General features: G+C 41.8%; 1 protein-coding gene across 5 annotated transcripts in view; it reads left to right on the top strand.

Moving 5' to 3' along the window:
- Positions 1–20,868, top strand: part of CSGALNACT2 (chondroitin sulfate N-acetylgalactosaminyltransferase 2) — a 57,943-nt gene extending 37,075 nt beyond the window's left edge. For 3 of the 5 annotated variants that reach the window (XM_082407455.1, XM_082407456.1, XM_082407457.1), the window contains 2 exons: positions 4,896–4,977; positions 10,715–13,746. In XM_082407455.1, the coding sequence (XP_082263581.1) occupies positions 4,896–4,977; positions 10,715–11,007 (375 nt within the window). In that variant the 3' untranslated portion in view covers positions 11,008–13,746. The other 2 variants (XR_014249011.1, XM_082407458.1) reach the window with 2 other exon arrangements.
- The last annotated feature ends 66 nt before the right edge of the window (positions 20,869–20,934 follow it).

Raw genomic sequence — 20,934 nt, 5'->3', positions numbered from 1 at the left:
AGTCTGGTAGGAAAAGACAGAAAATAAAATCAATTAACAAATACCATGCAGATCATTAAAACAGGCCGCATTGTGAAGAGTGATTAGGTGGTTTCTGTGTTGCATTGGGTCAGAAAGGCCTCTCTGAGATGGGGCTGTTGGAGGGGCTTCCGAATGAAAGGAAGGAACCTGCTACACAGTGACTGGGGAAGGCAGTGCCAGGCAGAAAGACAGCTAGTGGATTTCCTAAGGTGGCTGGAGCGCAGGGGGCGAGCGGACACAGAGCTGGGCCAGGTCATGTAGAGCTTGCTGTACCCCTGTAAGGGGTTTGAATTTTATGTAAGTGTGATAGAAAGCCTTGGGAGTTCTGGTTCTGTGGAGAATGGATTGTGTGTGGCTCTAACTGCAAGTAGCCAGTTAGGCTTTTGCAGTAGACCAGGGGTGGTGCTGTGGCTTGGGTGAGGATGGTGATTGTAGAGAAAGGTTTGGGTGTGATTTAGAGACAGAACTTGCTGGTGGATTAGATGTGGGGAGTGAGGGAAAGACAGGAGTGGCAAGAGGAGAGATCAGGACGTCAATGTGAGCATGGTAGGTGGGTGTTGGTTATCAGACGTCCAAGGGAAAGTGCCACGTTGCCAGGGGGATTCGTGAACCTGCCGTCTGTGAGCAGCTGAGGGCTGGAGATGTAGGTTGTGTGTGGATAGCTGCATCTCCCACATGCTTAGGAGAAAGAGTAAACTGCAATAAAATATTAACAATCAGGGACTGTAGACAATATGAGTTTCCTTCTACTTTCCTCAGTGAAAATGTGCTGATTTAAAAATCAAACAAAACCAATGACTCTTTTCCCCAAGTCTGATAATATTTGAAGAAGTTTTAAAGAAACTAAAGTTATAAATGAAGTCATAATATTTATAAAATCAGAATTGGCCTGGGGTAGAAATGTCAGAGTGGATGTTTTAATACTTTGCACAAGGATTATATATATTATATATTTTTTGACAAAGGAGATAAGAATACTAGAGCCTAATCTTGGTTTTGCCACAAAACTTATGCCTGTATAAATTTATTTATTCATTTAACAAGTATTTATTGAAAGCCTGTCCTGTGCCTTGCATTGTTCTAGGTACTAGGGATATAGCAGTGAGCAAAATTAATAGCGAGCAAAATTAACAAAAAGTCCTGCCCTCAGGAAGAAGCCTTCCGCCCCCCACCAAATGTTAAAGGAAAATTTGTATTTCATTTATTAGCTCCTACTTGAGCCAAGTCCTCAGTACTGCCTGGTTCCTTCTGTTTTCCGGAGTGGTTCTCCCGTTCTGCACAGCAGCTTTTTCAGACTGTCCCACTCTTCCCCAAAGCTGCTTCCTCTGCAGACCTGTATATTCCCGTATTCCTGCTATCGGCAAGAATTTCCATCTGTGGTTGCCCTGCAGATCACTGAAATTCATTGTGTGCAGAACCTAGCTCCACAACATCCACCTCTGGGCTGGTCCTCCCCCGCCCCCAACCCCGTGCTCCTGCTCTTGTGGGGGAGGTACCGTCACATACCCATTGTCAGGACAACAGTCTGCGGTCATCCTTGGGTGATCCTTCCGTCTCATCCCCTGCTTCTGCCCATTGAGTCACTTGCTAACTTCTGTCAATTCTGTGTCCTAAATCTTTTCTACATCCATCAAATTTTTTTTCTTTCTGTACATACCATGACAGTCTATCCCACCAGCGTCTTATCCCCAGATTATAACTGTTGCCTCTTAACCAGCCTCACTGCCTCCATTCTTGCCTTCTTACCTCTTCTCTCTCCTTATCTCTTCTCCCTTATCATCCAGAATGATCTTCCAAAAGCATCGTCTGATCACATTACTCCTTTTGCTCCTGCTCTTCAGAGAACCCCCATTACCATTAGGATAAAGCCCAAACCATGTGACCAGGCACACGTAGTTCTCTCTGATGTGGCCCTGCCGATCCCTCTAGGCCAGGGGTCAGCAGTCTGTGGCCTGCAGGCCAAATCCGGCCTGCTGCCTAGTTTTGAATGGCCCATGAGTTAAGAATGGTTGAAAAATATTTTTAAAAGGATAATATTTCATGGCACATGAAAATTATATGAAATTCAAATTTCAGTGGCCTTAAAGTTTTTTGGAACGCAACGTGTTCATTTGATTATTTAATTGTTAATGACTGCTTTCACACTACAGTGACAGAGTTGAGTATTTGAGACAGAGATTCTATGTTCTGCAGAGCCTAAAATATTTACTGTCCAGTTCTCTATAAAAGTTTCCTGAGCCCTGCTCCACATTTGTGGGCACCTCTACTTCTGACCCCGGTGTTTTAGTCCCACCATCTTTCACCCACAGTGCTCTCTTCCATCACAGGCCTTTGCGTAAACTGTTCCTTTGCCTGGAACTTTCTCCCAGCATATCTTTCACTTGACTAACTCCTACTTATCTCTCAGATCCCAGCTGTAACTTCATTTCTTGGAGGAAGCTGTCTCAGAATGCTGCAGCTTGGGTGAGGTGCCTGTCTCTCTCCTCTCTGTCACCCTCCTCACATCCATATCCTCATTTCCCTCCTTACCCAGCTCAGACTCCATGGTCAGCGGTTATCCACAGCCTCTTCTTTGCCATACACTCACCTCCTTCATCCCTCACTCCTTCCAGTGTTTTCTCTTAGAACCCTAACCTGGTTAAGGGCAACTCTGTCAGCCAGGCCCCAGAGTAGCAGAAGGTGGAGAGCGAGAGACACACAGTCCCACTACACAGCATAGCTTTAAACATGACCACAGGCCTCAGGGGTCCCAGACTGCCCTGAAATCCTGTGCCTTACCCTAGCCCACCCACTCTTTGTCCTCCAAGCCCGCCACACTATCCTTCTCACGCCTCCCAGCAACCCTCACCACTCCTCACTCTCCACGTATCTGTTTCGTTTAGAAAAGAGAAGCAGTCGGGTGTTCACTTCCTTATTCTCCTGTCATGAGATCCATCGACCTCACTGGCTCTGTATCACATTCTCAGCCTCTCTCCAGTCCCAGTGGAGGAACTGCCACATTCCTTCATAAGGCCAGCTCGTCCTTTTGTAGTGAACTACATGGAGCTCATCCCTCATGCCTAAACAAGGGCGCCCCTCAGCCATTCTTCACTCTCTCCTATCCTAACATTTTGCCTCTTCTAGATCATTGCCATAAGCCTACCAAAATACTATAATACCACTTATGTTTGGAAAATGTCATAGCTGTTTCTTGACCTGGGGCCTCATTCTTCTTGCCCTTGTTTTCTGAGCTCTTGCCACAGTTGTTTCTTTACTGTTTGTCAAACACTCCAAATGAGCTCCTCCCTCAGAGCCATTGTACATGCTTCTGGAATGATCTCCACATATTTGCATAGCCCACTCCCTGATTTCTGTAGGGTCCCTGCTCAAACGTTACCTCCTCATAGAGGCCTTTTGTGGCCATTATATCTAAAATAGGCTTTCTGTCTTGCTCTCTGTTTAGCCTACGGCATCTTTCTTTCTAGCATGTGTCACCACCTGAGACCTATATTTATTTATTGGTTATTTTCCCATCAAAACGGAGGCTCTGTGGTAGCAGGGATTTTGTCACCTCTGTTCCCTGCTGGGTCCCAGCTCCCAAAACCAAGTCCAACAGATTAAACACTTGTTGAATGTATGAATTTTAAAAGGAGGTTTATCAAGCTTCAACTTTTACTTCATTCTGCAGGCCCAGTGTCATCAAAGCCCTGATTTTCTTTTTCTTTCTCTGCTTGGACTTCAGTGGTGACCTCTCCATTTTAAAGCTGGTTTCCCTCATGGTGGGAAAGGACTGCAGCAGTTCCAAACTTCACATCTATACCCTACACCAGGGGTTGACAAACTTATTCTGTAAAGAGCCACATAGAAAATATTTTAGGTTTTGCAGACCATACAGTCCCTGTTCCAACTATTTAACTCTGCCATTGTACCACAAAAATACCCATAGACAATTTGTAAACAAATGAGTGTGGCTTTGTTCCAATACAGTTATTTACAAAGCCAGGTGGGAGTTGCTTACTCCTGCCCTACACCATCCAAAGAGAGCAAGTGTCTTTTCTAGTAGCTCTCAGAAGAATGAGGGGGCTTTGTTTTCCAGAGTTCCCAATAGCCCTCTTGTTTTAGCATGTGGACCTGAACTTTGTCTAATGCCTAATCAGTTCCTAAGTGAGTAGGGTGAGACCGTCTCACTGGTGTAGCATGCTCGCGGCCCAGTCTGACGCTGCCGGTGGAAGGAGCGTCCCTGAAGCTCATGGGCTGCATGGGACCAGGTAATTACCAGGGCAAAACTGTACACAGTCAGGAAAGCGGTAGGGGAATGGATGCTGGCCAGGTACCAAATAAGGTCTACTGTGTAGAAGTGATCAGTGTATTACAGTATGTGCTTGTGCAACTGGTGTCCTCCTTAAGCAGAATGTAAGCCCCCTGAGGTCAGGCACCAAATTCTTTGATTATTAGTAACCTCAGCTTGCACCTTGTACAAGGCTTGAACAAATTAAATTGAAAGTAGAGAACAAAAGTATGGACACCAAGGGGGGACAGCAGGGTAGGGGGTGGGGCGGTGGTGGTGGGATAAATTGGGAGATGGAGATTGACATATACATACTAATTTGTGTAAAATACGTAACTAATAAGAACCTGCTGTATAAAAAAAGTAAAACAAAACAAAATTCATAAAACAAAACAACAGAAAAGTAGCAAGAATCCTATGCTCATGGGGATTACTGTATTTTTGTTGGTTTTGTAAGGATTTAATAATATAAAGGCATCTGATCCATTATCAGTCACGTAAATGACAGGAAAAAATATTATTTGGAAAATATTTTAATTTGTTTCATTGTTGATTGAAACTACTAGTTTTTGAGGGATTAAATTGAATTTTGTTTTTTAACCTTAAGGTTCACAAAAAGGATTCTGGCTTTTGGCGAGATTTTGGCTTTGGAATGACTTGTCAGTATCGATCAGATTTCCTGACCATTGGTAAGTACACCTTACATTTAAGAATAGGACTTTAGGTGTATACTGTAATATGGCATTTTTCTAAAAAGTCTCAGATCTAAATGTTTTCCTATTAAATTTTGAATGTCTGAGATTACCTGAAGAGTCTGGAAATATGAAAGGCAAAGTGAGCTTATAATTAGTGTCTTTGAATAGAAAAATGAGGTCATAATGATAAAATAAAATACCCATATTTGCAGTTGTTTCGAGTACTCTTACAAAAGATCTGTACCTAGCTTTGGTGGTGTACTCATGAATTGTTACAGCTAGAAATAATGTTGGGTTATCTAGTCCAAGGGCTTTCATATTTTTTACTTGAAGAGGAAACCACCGTTTTCTTGAACATAATGCAAAATCCCAGTATTTAAAACAAATGGAAAAACGCCTACTCTTTCTAGCTCTGGTTGAAGTTGGAGTGGGGAACTTGGAATCACTGGCTTAGTCATCCACACCCCTAAACCAAAGCTAACCTTGAAGAATCTCATCTAAGCTACCTGCCCCACTGTACCTTTAGTCTCACCCAGCAAAAATTAAAGCATCAGAGCCTAGTTTAAGGAAGCAGGCTGAAACCTGATTCATTCATTCCATGTCTCCTGATTCATTCAGGGGCTACCTTTCCACAGCGTATTAGAATATATGGTATATATATTTTTTAATAGAATATATTTTGTGTATTTTTTAGGTCCATCTTACCTTCATTTTTATAATCAGCCATTTGTTTTGGAAATTCCTACACCTTGTCTTTTTTTTTTTTTTTGGCCACGTTGGATCTTCGTTGCTGTGCGTGGGCTTTCTCTAGTTGCAGCAAGGGGGGGCTACTCTTTGTTGCGGTGTGCAGGCTTCTCATTGTGGTGGCTTCTCTTGTTGCGGAGCACAGGCTCTAGATGCGCAGGCTTCAGTAGTTGCAGCACACGGGCTCAGTAGTTGTGGCACACGGGCTTAGTTGCTCCGCAGCATGTGGGATCTTGACCAGGGCTCGAACCCATGTCCCCTGCGTTGGCAGGCGGATCCTTAACCACTGCGCCAGCAGGGAAGTCCTCCACCTTGCCTTTTACCTCTGAACAAATGATGGAAAATCAGCAAATAGTAATAAAAAAGACTATTACATGAAACTAATGCCTTTTTCCCTGATTTCTTGCTTAATAAAATAGTAAGGATACATCACTGCCTTCTGACCTCTGTTATTTCTCACTGCTCCTTTCTCATTGTTTTTTCCTTGTATTTCTATTAGATATATGTTGGAGCAGTTAATGGTGTCCCACATTTCTCTGAGACTGTTCGTTTTTCTTCATTCTTTTCCTCTTTTCTTTGTATTGCATAATCTCAATTGATCTATCTTCAGGTTCACTGATTCTTCTTTTGTTAGTTCAGATCTACTGTTGAGCTGCTCTAGTGAATTTTTCATTTGAGTTATTGTGCTTTTTAACTCCAGAATCTCATTTCTATCTCTTTATTAATATTCTCTTCTTGATGAGACATTGTCATCTTACTTTGTTACTTTTTTAAGCATGATTTCTTTTAATTCTTCGAACATATTTATAATGGTTGTTTTGAAATCTGCTAAAACTGACATCTGGGTGCTCTCACAGGCAATTTCTGTTGCCTGCTTTTCTTTTGGTATATGGGTCACACTTTTCAGTATTCTTTCAATACTTTTTTGAAAACTGGACATTTTAGATAATATTTTGTGTTGATTCTAGATATTGACTCCCCCTGCCTCCAGGGCTTGTATTTTGTTTTGACTTTGCTTATTCATTTATTAATTGACTTGCCTTTACTATTTTAGTGAATTCTGTCTCCCCACCCCTCTGCCTCCCAACGGTATGAAGCTTCTCATGTCACTCATCAGGGCATGTGCACAGCCATCCTGGGATGACGTTGGATTTAGCGGGGCTCTCTTTGACTGTCTCTTTCCATTCCTGTTGATGTCACTCCTACCTATTAGGCTGTTAGGCTGCACTAATTTGCTCGCTGATTTGACAGTGCTCTGGGACATAAATTGCTCCATAGTCTGAACCAATTAAATTGAACCCTTTTGCAGGGTAGTTTTTGAGGCAAGCTTTTGAGGTTTGCTTGGACCCCAGGAGGGCTCTTCTTAGCTGTCTCTTTGCCTGCCTCGCTCTGGTAAACTGGCTGGCCTACATTTTAGCTTGTTCTAATGGGGCTACCAGCCTCCTCTTAATTGTTTACCACCAAATCTCCAGTATTTTCAAGAGCCCCCTTAGGCCTGAATTTCTGCACATTCTCTTTTAAATAAAGTCAGTTCCTTTGGGAAAAGCTCTGGAGCATTTGTTCTTATGGACTGCTGCTTCCCCTGAGAAAAAGCTCTGAGCCTCTGCTCCAGACCTGGGGGTGGAGATAGTGGCACACTTCTCTCAGAGGGACACCCCTGCTTTATGAGCAGGACATTAGGTGGGAGCAGTAGGGCCTACTCCCTCTTGGAGAGCCTCTACCCTATGAATGTGGGCTGGGTGAGAAAGGGAGCCCCTGCCCTCTCAGTAGCACTTGTTTGCAGTTTAGCCTTTTTCATTTGGAGCTTCTGTTCTTGTCCCTCTTTCCTGTCCTTCTGGTATTCCCATTATACATATGTTACACCTTTTGTAGTTGTCCCACAGTTCTTGGATATTCTGTTCTGTTTTTTCTTTTCTTCCCCTCCCCACCCCCAGTCTTCTTTCTCTTTGCTTTTCAGTCTTGGAAGTCTCTATTCACCTGTTCTCAAGTTCAGAGATTCTTTCCTCAGCCAAGTCCAGTCTACTAGTGAGCCCCTCAAAGGTATTCTTCATTTCTGTTACATTGCTTTTTATTTTTAGCATTTCTTTGTGATTCTTTCTTAGAATCTCTCTCTCTCTGCTTACATTACCCACCTGTTCTTGCATGTTGTCTGCTTTTTCCATTAGAGCACTTAGCGTATTAATTATAGTCGTTTTAAATTCACAGTCCTTTAGTTCCAACATCCCTGCCATATCTGAGTCTGGTTCTGATGTTTGCTCTTTCTCTTCTGATACTGACCAGGGTTCTTAGCCTTCCCCAAGCAATAGAAATTGACTAGAGGCGAGACAAGAAATTCATGCAAGGCTTTATTGGGGCCCCTGCTGCAGCAGCGGGGAGTGAGAACAAACGACAGGTTCCCTTGCTTGCTCACTCGCTGAGGCAGGGTGAGCTTGTTCCTTATATGGGGTGAGGGTAGGCGTGTGTCCAGGGGTCGGGCCAGAGGGGTGGCTTAGGTCGTTTGCCCACCCCTTTGTGGTGTTGTGTGCAGGGGGCATGCACAGTACCCTGCTTTTGCTCCTGACACCCAGTTTTTGCTCCAGGCTCTTTAGAAGTGGCAGTTGGGTTTTTCGGTCTTTTGTATCTTTCTATCCATAATTTGCCCCAACTGCGCATTCATGCAGTTATTTTTCGTCCCATACGGTTTCTTTGTATTTTGTTGCTCGAGGAGAGGTGTGTCCAGGTGTAAGCACTGCAGCACTGCAGCAAAGGGTCCCGGGTCCCAGCCTGTCTCACTTCAAACTGTTTTTTGACTTTTAGTTTGCCTAATTTTTTTCTTCATAGCTGAATATGATGTACTGGGTAAAGGAAACTGCAGTAAATAGGCCTTTAGTGATGGTAAGGTGTGGGAGAAGAGGAAGTATTCTGTAGTCCTATGATAAGGTCTCAGTCCATCTTTAGTGAGCCTGTGAGCCTGGACCATGAACTTCACAATCGTTTCACAGACACAGCCCCCAATCTTAGGTGGGACAGGATGGCTAGAGTGGGCTGGAGTTGGGTATATCCCTTCCCCCACATAGGTTAGACTCTGGTAAAATAGTTTTTCCTGAGCACAGGCCTTACTAAGAAGAACAAAATGCCCTGGCATATTTTAGAATGGTTACTTTCCCCCTCCTTCTGAAAGCGCTAGGGGATTTTTCTCAAGTCTTCACTGTGAGAACCTGGTAGACCTAGAGGTAAAACTCACAAAAGTGTGCAGGCCTCTCTGGAATTTTCAACTCTTAGACTTTTCCACTGAGCCTCTAGCAATTCATCAATTACAGTTCAGATTTTCCTACCCCAGTACTGGTTCCCCTGGAGATTTCTATTAGTCCATTTCTTCCCTAATAGTTGTGATTCTGTCTTACCCACCTATCTGTCTCTTCACAGTTTGCCCTGTGACTTTATTTTTCTGAGGGATCTGAAAAGAGTTGTTGAGTTTTCAGTTTGTTCAACTTTTTACTTGTTGTCAGGATGGAGTGATGACTTCTAAGGTCTGTACATGCTGGACCAGAAACCGGAAGTCCTCTGTTTATTTTCACTATCTGTACCGTCTCCAATATTTGAGGAGCTTATTTGTATCTACAAGGAAGAAAAGCCAAGATATAATCAGACATAGCATTTAGTAAAGCTGTGACTATTTGAAGAAATATTTTTCAGAGATCTCAGGATTATTGTCATCCTATGAGAGTGAAATTAAGTGACATAGAATTTGACAGAAGACATAATTTGGAAACCTAGCTTTTAATTAAATAATTAATTTTTTTCTCCATTTTTAAGAATCTTTTCTAGCTTTTCAAAAAACTCAAAATAGTTTGTATTCTCCATGCTTCTTTAAAGTTAGTTCAGCTTAAACCAATTTGAAAATAGTGTGAACTCTATCTCCCTTGCTCTAAGTAAGGCTCTAAGTGACATTTACATTGCCAGGTCTACTTGATTCTCTTTAAGTTCTTAATTGAGCAGCACACACTTGACCATTTCTTTCTCAAGATGCTTTCCTCACTTCACTACTGTGATAGCACATTCTCCAGAATTTTCTCCTTCTTCTGGGGCCACCTCTCAGTCTCTTTTGCTGACTTGTCTTTCTCTGCCTGTTTACCCTCTAGATATTGACATTTCTTAACATTTAGACCTGGGCCCTGTTTTCCCTGTAAACTCTAGTAATTTCACCCACTTCCATGGCTTTAAATCATCTGTGTGCCCATTCTCAACTTTATGTGTCCACCTTGTCCATTTCTTCTGTTTTCCCTTCCGGAAAGTTTTCTGTGACCCAGAAGAACTTGGATCTCAAAGGATAGAAAGAAAACATAATAAAACATTAATGGTGGTGATGTTGTGGATGATTTATATTTCCTTCTCCTTTATTTGACTTTCTAGAGGTTTTCTATAGAACTCTGAAGTTTACAAAGTATTCTCAAATGTTTAATCTCATTTTGGGGCTTCCCTGGTGGCGCAGTGGTTGAGAATCTGCCTGCTAATGCAGGGGACACGGGTTCGAGCCCTGGTCTGGGAAGATCCCACATGCCATGGAGCAGCTGGGCCCGTGAGCCACAACTACTGAGCCTGCGCGTCTGGAGCCTGTGCCCCGCAACGGGAGGGGCCGCGATAGTGAAAGGCCCGCGCACCGCAATGAAGAGCGGTCCCCACACCGCGATGAAGAGTGGCCCCCACTTGCCGCAACTAGAGAAAGCCCTCGCACGAACTGAAGACCCAGCACAGCCAAAAATAAAAATAAATAAATAAAAATAAAAGTAGCGATAATCTCATTCTGATACTCTCAACAACAGATTGTGAGCTTCTAGACGTCAGCTGGTAACTGGATTTCTAAACCAGGATGTCAGTCCTCTACTTCAGGTGTCTTTGGATTATACCGTGCCATCTCATTTGCAGCAGAATGTTTAAGTCTTTATCAGGTTTGACTGTGCTCCGGCTGCCAGGCAGTTATTTAACAGTGTGAGTTTTGATCCTGCAGGTGGATTTGATATGGAAGTAAAAGGTTGGGGTGGAGAAGATGTTCATCTTTATCGAAAATACTTACATGGTGACCTGATTGTGATTCGGACTCCGGTTCCTGGTCTTTTCCACCTCTGGCATGAGAAACGCTGTGCTGATGAGTTGACCCCCGAGCAGTACCGCATGTGCATCCAGTCCAAAGCCATGAACGAAGCCTCTCACTCGCACCTGGGAATGCTGGTCTTCAGGGAGGAGATAGAGGCGCATCTTCACAAACAGGCATACAGGACAAATAGCGAAGCTGTTGGTTAATGTAATCAGTGACACGTTAGTCTGAACCACAAACCAGCACTATTTATTTAGCCTTAATTCCAATTCCAGATGCAGTGCCTCTTTCAAAGAAGACATGCTTATCTTTTGTGTTCTTGCTGACATTACTTTAGCAATTTAGTGTGAGAAGAAAAAGCAAGTTTTGCAATGCAGAGTCTCTGTTTTGTGAGTATACTTCACCATGGAATCATTGACAAATCAAAATCTGCTCTTTGTTCTAAGAGTAGCTTTGAGTTAATGTTACCCGGCTTCATGTTCTGACGTGTATCCTGGTTGCGTCTGGGCTGAGGGGTGGGATGTGTTGTGCTGAAGGTGGGTCGGGAGCATCCTGTTCCCAAAGAGAGGACGGAGTGTTACGGATGGAGTGTGTGGATAAGGGCTCGTCACCTACCGACCACGGAGTCAACCTGCTTGGTTCTAAATTAAGATCTTTGGGCAGTTGCTTAAAGAATCCTTTTTCACTGAAACAGAGAATAATTAAATGACACATCTGAAATCCCCAACTAATCAAGAGAAGGCAGAGACAAAAATCCCTCAACTTTGTGTTGCCTAGCCCCCTCAATGTCTGTTTTTAAACAAATGGGTAGTAGTAGAAAATACTAAGGTTATAATCTGTGGCTTGATTAAAAATATAATGTGTTACTAATTTAGCATCATGTTCAGGATTAGGAGTCAAAGTTGCTGTAGACTGTTTAGAATAAACATAAATAAACATGGAAACGTTTTTAACAGAACAGTTAATTATGCTGGAGTATAGGACACTAAACTGGTGTCTGGGACATCAATTTACATGAGCCAGGGCCCTATCAGGGCCTTCTTGCGGTGGCTCAGAATAGATGAACATAGCATGGTGTCATGTGTTTTTTGCTTTGTGTTGTCTTATTTAGCATGGATCCATATGTATGTATTATCCTTTTTTTCTAATATGTTAATTAAGCTACGTCTGTGCTATTATAATACTTTGAGTTGAGAGGGAGTTTCACTGAAGGAAGAAAAACAAAACAATTTAATGAGGTATACCATAAGATCATAACTGATTCGAGAAAAGAGGAGGAGGGGAAGGTTGTCCAAATGGAAATCTGAATTACAGAATATAATTTTAGAGAAATATATAACTTGCAGATAGAGTGATGTTTTAATTGAGGTGTAAATTATATTAATGAGACAAGATGAATAAGAAATTATATTCAGATATGACTGTACTATGTTATTTATCACACATGGATCTTTTACTATATGGTCAATTGCTAGATCCACAAATTGGAGATATGGTTAAAGGCATGCATAGATTTTTGAACCTTTGGCTTTTAAAAGGGACCTATATTGAATTCTTTCTGTTTGTATAGAAACCCCTGAAAATTCATAGAAGATAAATCATTACTCTTTTTGCTCAGTAAATCATATCATCTGAAATATTATAAATCCCAAATTTCTTGGTGCTACATGAATTCAATTTTATAATAACTCTTACTAAATATTCTTACAAGTTTTTAGTTGGGGTAGCATTTAGGCTTAGTTTTTTAAGATGTGTAAACTGTTCTCTGCAAAATTGTTTAGGCCATTTTCTCCTTTTATATACAGTTATTTATTGTGAAGACCAGTGAATTAAGGTATTTAAAGTGAGAGAACCTAATTATTTGCAAAAGTGAGTTGTAGCTGGTTTTTTGACAGAATCAAATGATTTTTTTTCTCCTTTTTTTTTTAAAAAAAGCTTTTCGTTTAAAGATGGAAGCTAAACAGTGGAAACATTACTCTGTTTTTGACAGTAAAAGGTACCAATAAAGTATTTTATTACCCAAAGTTAAATGAAAATGTGATAAGTTAATTTCTTTCTGTTGTAAAATATCATAAATACAGAAAAGTGTATGACATGTAAATGTGTACTTTAAAGAATAGTAAAGCCAACGCTAGTGCACCAGCTATTCAGATTAGGATATAGAATATTACCAGTGAAAGGCCTCTGTGTGCCCTTTCTCGATCACATACCCTCACTCTCTCCATAATAGTCACTATCCTGATTTTTGTGATAGTTTTTCACTCATTTTTCTTCACAGTTTTCCCAACTATGTATGTGTTTCTACCCAATGACTATTTTGCCTGTTTTGAATTTGTATGCATATTATTTCATTATACTCTAACTTTCAGTATTTTGTTTTTGAGGTTCACTCATGTTAATCTCAAAATTAATTCATTTTCATTACTGACTAGTATTCCACTGAATGAATATACTGTAGTATTATTCTACTGTTTATAGATATTTGGATCATTCATAGTTTTTTTTTTTGTTTACTTGTTTGCTTTTGCTATCACAAGCAATGTTGTCATGAATACTGCTGTGCGTGTCTCTTAGGAGTGTGCGAGAATTTCTCTAGGAGTAATGATGCTAAGTCATCGGTTGTGTGTACGTTCAACTTCCTTTCCAAAGTGGACCACCTCCGGCACTGTAAGAGATTCACTTTGCATCCTTGGCAATACTTAATTTTGTCAGGCTTATTAATTCTTGCTAATCTAGTGGGCTTTAGGCATGAATTGTAATTATAATTTCATTTCCAGTCTTTTTGCCCATTATTATAAGTTCATAGGAATTCTTCACATATTCTGGGTACCAATTCTTGTTGGTTAAATGTTTACAAGTAACTTCTCCCAGGATGTGGCTTGTCTTTTCCCATTCTTGATGGTACTTTTTGATGAATAAAAATTAACTTTAATGTGTTCAATTAATCTTTTTCCTTTATGTTTTCTTTTTATTACTGATTTATGACCTCATAATAGAGAAGGGTATCTTAAAACTATTGTTCTGTATTATCTTCTGCATACCTCATACATAGCTTTGCTTTTTCCCAGTCATAAAAGTGGAAGAGGTTTTGTGTATTATGTGACGTAAGGATTGCATTTCACTTTTTTCCTGCGTTGCCTTACTATGAAGTCCATATTTTACCCACAGATCTGCAAAACCACTCTCATCCATCAGATGTCATACACACACAGGTCTGCTCCTGGGCTCTCATCTGTTCAGCAGATTAGGCTGTCTCTCACCACGTCATCACATCACAGTCTAATATTACTGTAACATTATAGGAGTTGATATTTCTGAGAATTAATCCACTCACCTTGTTCTTAAAGATTGTCATGGCTGTTTGCAGCCTTTGTACTTTCATATAAGTTTTAGAATAAGCTTGTTAAGTTTAATGAAAACTTTTGTGAATTTTTATTAGAATCTCATTGACTCTATAAGGTCACTTTGGGGAAAATGTACATCTTTATCATACAGAGCTCTCTGATCCTTGAACATGACATTATCTATTTTGGTCTTTATTGTCTTTCAATTAAGTTTTATACTTTTTCACACAGTGGATTTTCGTGTATTATTTTTTTAGATTTTTTTTTCCTAGGTAGTTTGCATTTTTGATGCCATTGTAACTATCTTTTATTTATTTTTATTGTCTATTGCTGGTATTTAGAAATCAGACTGATTTTTGTGTGTTAATTTTTGTGTTCAGTAGCCTTGCTGAACACCATTAATTCTAATAATGTATTTCTAGTTTCTTTCGCATTTTTCTGTTATCTATGAGTAGTAGAAGTTTTGTTTCTTATCAATTTTTATATCTTTATTTTTCTTGTCTTACTGTGCTTGTTAGGATTTGTTGTGCAGTGTTGACTGGAGTGATAGTAGAGGACTTCCTGCCCATATTTCTTATTTCAAGGGAGACATTCTCAGTGTTTCATCAGTAAGTATGGTATTTGCTATAGGTATTTTTATAAATACCCTTTATTAAGTTAATAAAGTTACCTTCTATTATTACTTGGCAAGTTTTTATCATGCTTGAGAACATTTATCAAATATTTTTACTATATCTTTTGAGATAATTATATGATTTTTTCCCATCTTTAATATGTTAAATTGATGAATTAGGTTAATTGTCTGAAGTACCCTTGCATTCCTGGGGTCAATGCCAATCTGTCATGATGTGTTATATTATCCTTATACATTGCTGGATTCGGTTTGCATGCATACACAAACACATATTTATTTACATATCTGTATATATTTGTGTGTGTATGGGTGTGTATATTATATATGTACTTTTTTCAGGTGTTTTTCATCTGTGTTCATGAGTAAGATTGCCTGTATGTATTATACTTCCTTTCTCACCCTTGGGCTTTTCTATTAAGGTTTTACTAGCTTATAAAATAAGTTACAGGTGTTCCTTTGTACTCTGTTTCTAGAAAAGTTTTGTAAGACTGTAATTATTTCTTCCTTGAATATTTGACAGAACTTCCTGAAAGCCACCTGGGCCTGAACTTTTCTATATAGTAAGACCTCTGATCACTGGTTCAATTTATTTAATGATTGTGGAACTGTTCAGATATTCTGTTTCTTCTAGAGTCAGTTTTGATTGCGTTGTTTTAGGTAAGGTGCTGTTTTCTAGGAATTTATCCTGATAAATTTGAAATTTTAGATGAAATGTACAAAGTTGTTTGCCATTTCCTCTTGTTATCTGTGTAATATGTATGCGATCTATAGTGATAGCTTCTTTCTCATTCCTGACACTGTTTATTTGTGCTTTTCTTTTTTCTTGAATAGTCTTGCCAGGTGTTGGCAAATTTTTCTCAGTCCTTCCAAATAACTGACCCCCTGCCAGCCACATATGAGAGACCCAGTTGCTTCACATCCTCCCCAGCACAGTATTTTCAGTGTTTGTAATTCAGACTCTTTAATTTCTGTTGGGTGTGTACAGTTATCTCCTTTTGGGTTTAGTTTAGTTTATCATCAGGAAAATGATGTTGAGTATCTTTTCATATGCTTATTGGCCATTTGGATATCTTGTTTGTGAAATGCCTATTCCAGTTTTTTGCCCTTTTTCTTTAATTGGCTTTTTTTTTTAATTGATGTGTAGGAGTTACTTATATATTCTGGATATGAGTCTTTTGTCAGATTTATATATTGCAAATGTCTTCTCCCAGGCAGGGGAGTGTTCTTCATTCTCTTAATGTTATCTGTTAATAAGCAAAAGTTCTTAGTTTTAATAAAGTCCAGTTGATTGGTTTTCTTTCTTTTATGGCTAGTGGTTTTGGTGTCCAGTTTTTAAAACCTTTGCCTACTCCAAAGTAATGAAGAAACATTCATGTTTTCTTTTAAATGCTTTATCGTATTGCCTTTCATATTTAGATCTATGATTCATATGGAAATAATTTTTATATAGTATGCAGTAGGAGTCAAGATTCATCCTGTAGCATTTCTTTTAGTGAAGGTCTGATAGCAAACTCCATTTTAGTGTGTAAATATCTTTATCTCATTTAAGAAATTTTTTTTAATTAATTAATTTATTTATTTTTGGCTGTGTTGGGTCTTCGTTTCTGTGCGAGGGCTTTCTCTAGTTGCGGCAAGCGGGGGCCACTCTTCATCGCGGTGCGTGGGCCTCTCACTATCGTGGCCTCTGTTGTTGCGGAGCACAGGCTCCAGACGCGCAGGCTCAGTAGTTGTGGCTCACGGGCCTAGTTGCTCCGCGGCATGTGGGATCTTCCCAGACCAGGGTTCGAACCCGTGTCCCCTGCATTAGCAGGCAGATTCTCAACCACTGCGCCACCAGGGAAGCCCCAGAAATATTTTTTGAAGTGTTGAGAATTCTAGGTTGAGAAATCTTTTAGCACTGTCAACTTTAATGATACAGTGAGTTATTTTACCAGGAAAAGCGAGTTTAGTCGGGAATAGCCAGAGGAATTGCAATTCTGGGTGTGTGAACTAAGGTGGACGGTGGACCATAGGCAAATCAGAGAGCAAGGAAAGGAAACTTGCTTCTCTAAGGTAAAAGGGGGAATTGGGAGGGACTGTATTAACCCAAGGGTCCATTGGAGGAAGTTGGGAGATCAAAGTATGGAGGCTTCTCATTGGTGGGCTTCTGTAGTCTCTGACTGGCTGGCCTGTGCTCAGGGGAGAGAAGTTTTCTTCTTCCTGGTTGGTGGTAAAGCGGGCAACACCTTTCTGTGATGGAGATGTTTGCTCTCTCTCTTCCTGTTTGGAGTAATTGGTGATGTGTAGCTAGGTATGAGAACCCCCCGTCCAGGCCTGTCCCAACTCTAACTCTAGCTGAGGTTTCTTTAATTCCACAGCACATTGATGTTATTATTCCACTGTCTTCTGCCTTCAGTTATTTCTGTTGTGAAGTAAGCTATCAGCTTAACAGTTCATATGCCTTTGAAGGTAATCAACCTTCTTTTTCTCCACCTGTCTTTAAAAATCTCTTCTTTATCTCTGTTCTGTATCACCATGATATGTCTGTGTGCAGATTTTGTTTTTGTTTTTTGTTTTTTATCCTGCTTGAGAATCTTTGGGCTTCTTGGATTGTCTTTTGTCAATTCTGGAAGATTCTCAGCTATTACATTTTCATTGTCTCTGCCTTCTTCTCTCTCTCTTCTGTAACTCTGATAACATACGTTAAACCTGTTTCATATTTTCCAATCTTTGTCTCTCTGTTTTACATTCTGGTAATTTATACAGAATTTTGTCCAAATGGATTTGGAAAAGAACCAAATAGAGCATCTAGAGATGAAAATGAATTTTTAAAATCCAATAGGTGGGTTTAACAGAATATTAGACACAGCTAAGGAGAGACTTTTAAAACTAGAATATAGGTTAGAATGTTTGCTTCTGCTGAGTAACTTAGGGACAGTATCAGTTCAGGGCCATGTTAAACTAAATTCTCAGCTTAAAATATTTTTGACCAGTGTGATTTGTGCGGCAAAACTTTGTAAAACTCACTGACTTGTGGTTATAAATTATCAGGGGCAAATTTTCCCCATCTCCATTCAGTGCCGAGGTTCAGAACAGGCAATCTTCCTTAACCCCCTTGGTGGGGTTGGAGTAGGAGTGCTTTATTTCAAGTTCACTGTTACACTGAGGGGTGGCTTTTGGGGATGTCAGCTTTATGGGCTAGGGTCTCCTGTTTGACCCTTCTTCTTGAGCAAGCTCTGGACTTCCTTCTCTGTCCCCCTTGTGGATTGAAAAGTGAAGCTCTGGGTTTCTGCCTTCACTTGGATGTTAAAAGTTTTGCGTAAGTTTATTAGTCAATTTCAGTAGGCAAGCACTTAGTCTTTCATGCTGCCAGAAACGAACAGGTGCTTGACTTAGACTTTCTTAGATTCTTGACAGCACTGTTCCCTTAACATTGTTGCTGAAGACCCATACCTGAGAGCCCTGGGTGTGCTGAGATGGGAGCATGTGGGCTTTGGGCAGCAGCCCTTCACCTTCCTCCCAGTGTCATGAATGCCTTTTTGAGAATAAAGATAGAAATTACGTTGGCATGATCTAAGGTTACCAGCCTATAGGTGGATAGTAAGTTTTTCATTTAGAAAGTAGTTATGAATCCCAACTTCGTGTGAATTTCTTCTCCGGTTTCTTTTTTTTTAAGATTTTTAGTTTTGTTTTTTTTTAATTTATTTTTATTTTTGACTGCGTTGGGTCTTCGTTGCTGTGCACGGGCTTTCTCTCTAGTTGCGGCGAGCGGGGGCTACTCTTCGTTGCGGTGTGTGGGCTTCTCATTGCGGTGGCTTCTCTTGTTGTGGCGCACGGGCTCTAGGCGCGCGGGCTTCAGTAGCTGTGGCACGGAGGCTCAGTAGTTGTGGCTCGCGGGCTCTAGAGCGCAGGCTCAATAGTTGTGGCACACGGGCTTAGTTGCTCTGCGGCATATGGGATCTTCCCGGACCAGGGCTCGAACCCGTGTCCCCTGCATTGGCAGGCGGATTCTTAACCACTGCGCCACCAGGGTTTATATGTTTATATGTTTATATGTTGGTTATATTTGACACTTAAGTGATTCTTTGGTAATGTTAGAATATATTTGTATTGACCAGGACTTGAGTTGTTCCTTTGAGAAGGGCACTTAATAATCCTTTGCTTCACTTTTCCCAGAAGATTCCTCTCTCTGTGGGAGAAGTGGCATTCAGTTTCATCAGGGGTGCCACTGCTGGTACACAGCTAACACTGACCGCTTCTAATGCAGCAGGCATTGCACTTTCTGCCATATAACATTACAGCAACCCATGAGATCAAGAGTATTGTAATTCCATTTTAATCATGGGAAAATGGAGGCTTAAAAAGGCAGACAACTTGTCCAAGGGTACCCAGCTGGGAACTGGAAACTAGGACTCAAATCCAAAGAGTTTAGCTCTTGATTCCTTGCTCTTCCACTTACCCTGTCTTGCCTCCCTGAGGAACATGGCACACATTTTACAAATGTGTAGGTGTGATAGGTGTATAAAAATCTTAGTTTTGTCACAGAAGTCTCTGTGGCCTTAGTAGAGAATCTTAGCTTATCTTCCTGTCACATCTGATGCTGTTAACAGGTTTGTCCCTGAAACGTGTGTGTAAAGTGAAAGGTGGTAACCCTCGGTCATCCCATGGAGTTAGGAGCTGCACACTGCGCTGGTCGCTGGCCACACAGCTACACGCCAAGAGGCTTCTACACAGAAAGAGCTGAGGCTCTAGTGCATGAGACGGATGCCAACAGTGTGATGTGGATGGTGGGGCAAGGCCGGAGGAGCACGAGCGCCACTCACCAGGAAGATGTAAGGAGGCTCAGAGAACGTGTGTGAGAGAACGGGGTGGCAAGTGTACTGGAGAAGGTGCACGTGCACAGCATGTGAGTCTAGTGCCCGAGCAGCAGCGTGCCCCTGGGAGAGGTGGGCAGGAGCCGAGTCCTGCAGAACCCTACCCACCAGGAGAGCTTCTCCAACTTGCCTGGGCTCCCCGCTCCCATGTTTCCCATTCAGCAGGTCTGCGCAGGGGCCCTGAGAACATCTCAGACAAGTTCCCGGTGTTGCTGCTGCTGCCAGGCTGGGACCCACACCTTGAGAAGCACTGCCTGGAGGGACCACCCATGGGTGAAGAACAGGGCCGTGCCGAGCCCAGCCAGCCCGCCTCCTGCTCCCAGCTCCGCATCCAAGATGCAGACCAAGTGACGCGCTGCTCCTTCTTCAGCTGAGGTGGGTAGAAACTTCCAAAAATAACTTCACCCCAAGAAAGTAAGGATGCCCTTAAATGGAAGGACCTAGAAAGTGTTGTCACTTACCCAGAAGTCACTTAGGCATCCTCACAGGGGTCCTCGTTTGCTCCACAAACACCTGAGCACCTACTGTGTGCTGTCACTCCGCAAGGTACGTGGAGGGGCAGCAGGTGACGAGGCCCCGCAGGCCTCGCCTTCTGTCCACTGGCGACTTAAACGTGCGTAAGGTTAGGAGTTCTGTTCTTCAGTCGCACTGGCCGCATTTCAGGGCTCAGTCCCTCTGTGTCGCTAGCAGCACTGTACTGGGTGATGCGGTACAGAATACCCCCCAGCAGTGTGTCCTGCTGGGCGCTGCTGCTCGAGCGGGCTGAGTTGGGCCTGAAGGAGCAGAGTCAGGTCTGGCGAGCTGTCACGGGCAGACCTCATCCAGCCTGGGCACTGGTGACAGGGTGGCAGTGGGAGACAGGCCAGAGCAGAGCAGTGTCTCAGTTCTTTTCCTTCAGTGCCACAAGCTCTTGTGTGCCCCTCAACAAATCCCTTTTGTTTAGTGCTCCTGAGTGTGACCCATTGAAACAGAAGGAGAACCGCGCAGCAGAAAGACGTCGGCAGGCTCTCTCCAACGTCCCCAGCACCCGTGGACACGGAAGGTTCGTTAGTCCTGCAGTAAAGGAACCTTGACAGTCGTTTAAGGTAGGCTTCCTGCACTGACATGACCATGTAATTCAAGCTGCTAGTGATGTCCTTCTGGATCTTTCTTTGAGGAAAGCAGCATAGAACATGCCTCTTGTACAGCTTTGTTTTGTTTTGCAATGTTTATTTGAAAAGCCCTTTGTCAGAATGTGGAGGTGAGAGCTGCTTGCTTCATCTCTGAAAGGCCCGTGGTGGCCCTGGCAGTCTCGTCCTCCCC

Source organism: Balaenoptera borealis, assembly GCF_965194805.1.
Source record: "Balaenoptera borealis genome assembly, chromosome: 10".
In the NCBI taxonomy this organism is placed as follows: Eukaryota; Metazoa; Chordata; class Mammalia; order Artiodactyla; family Balaenopteridae; genus Balaenoptera; species Balaenoptera borealis.
The sequence above is the reverse complement of the archived record's forward strand: the minus strand, read 5'-3'. Positions and strand labels throughout refer to the sequence as shown.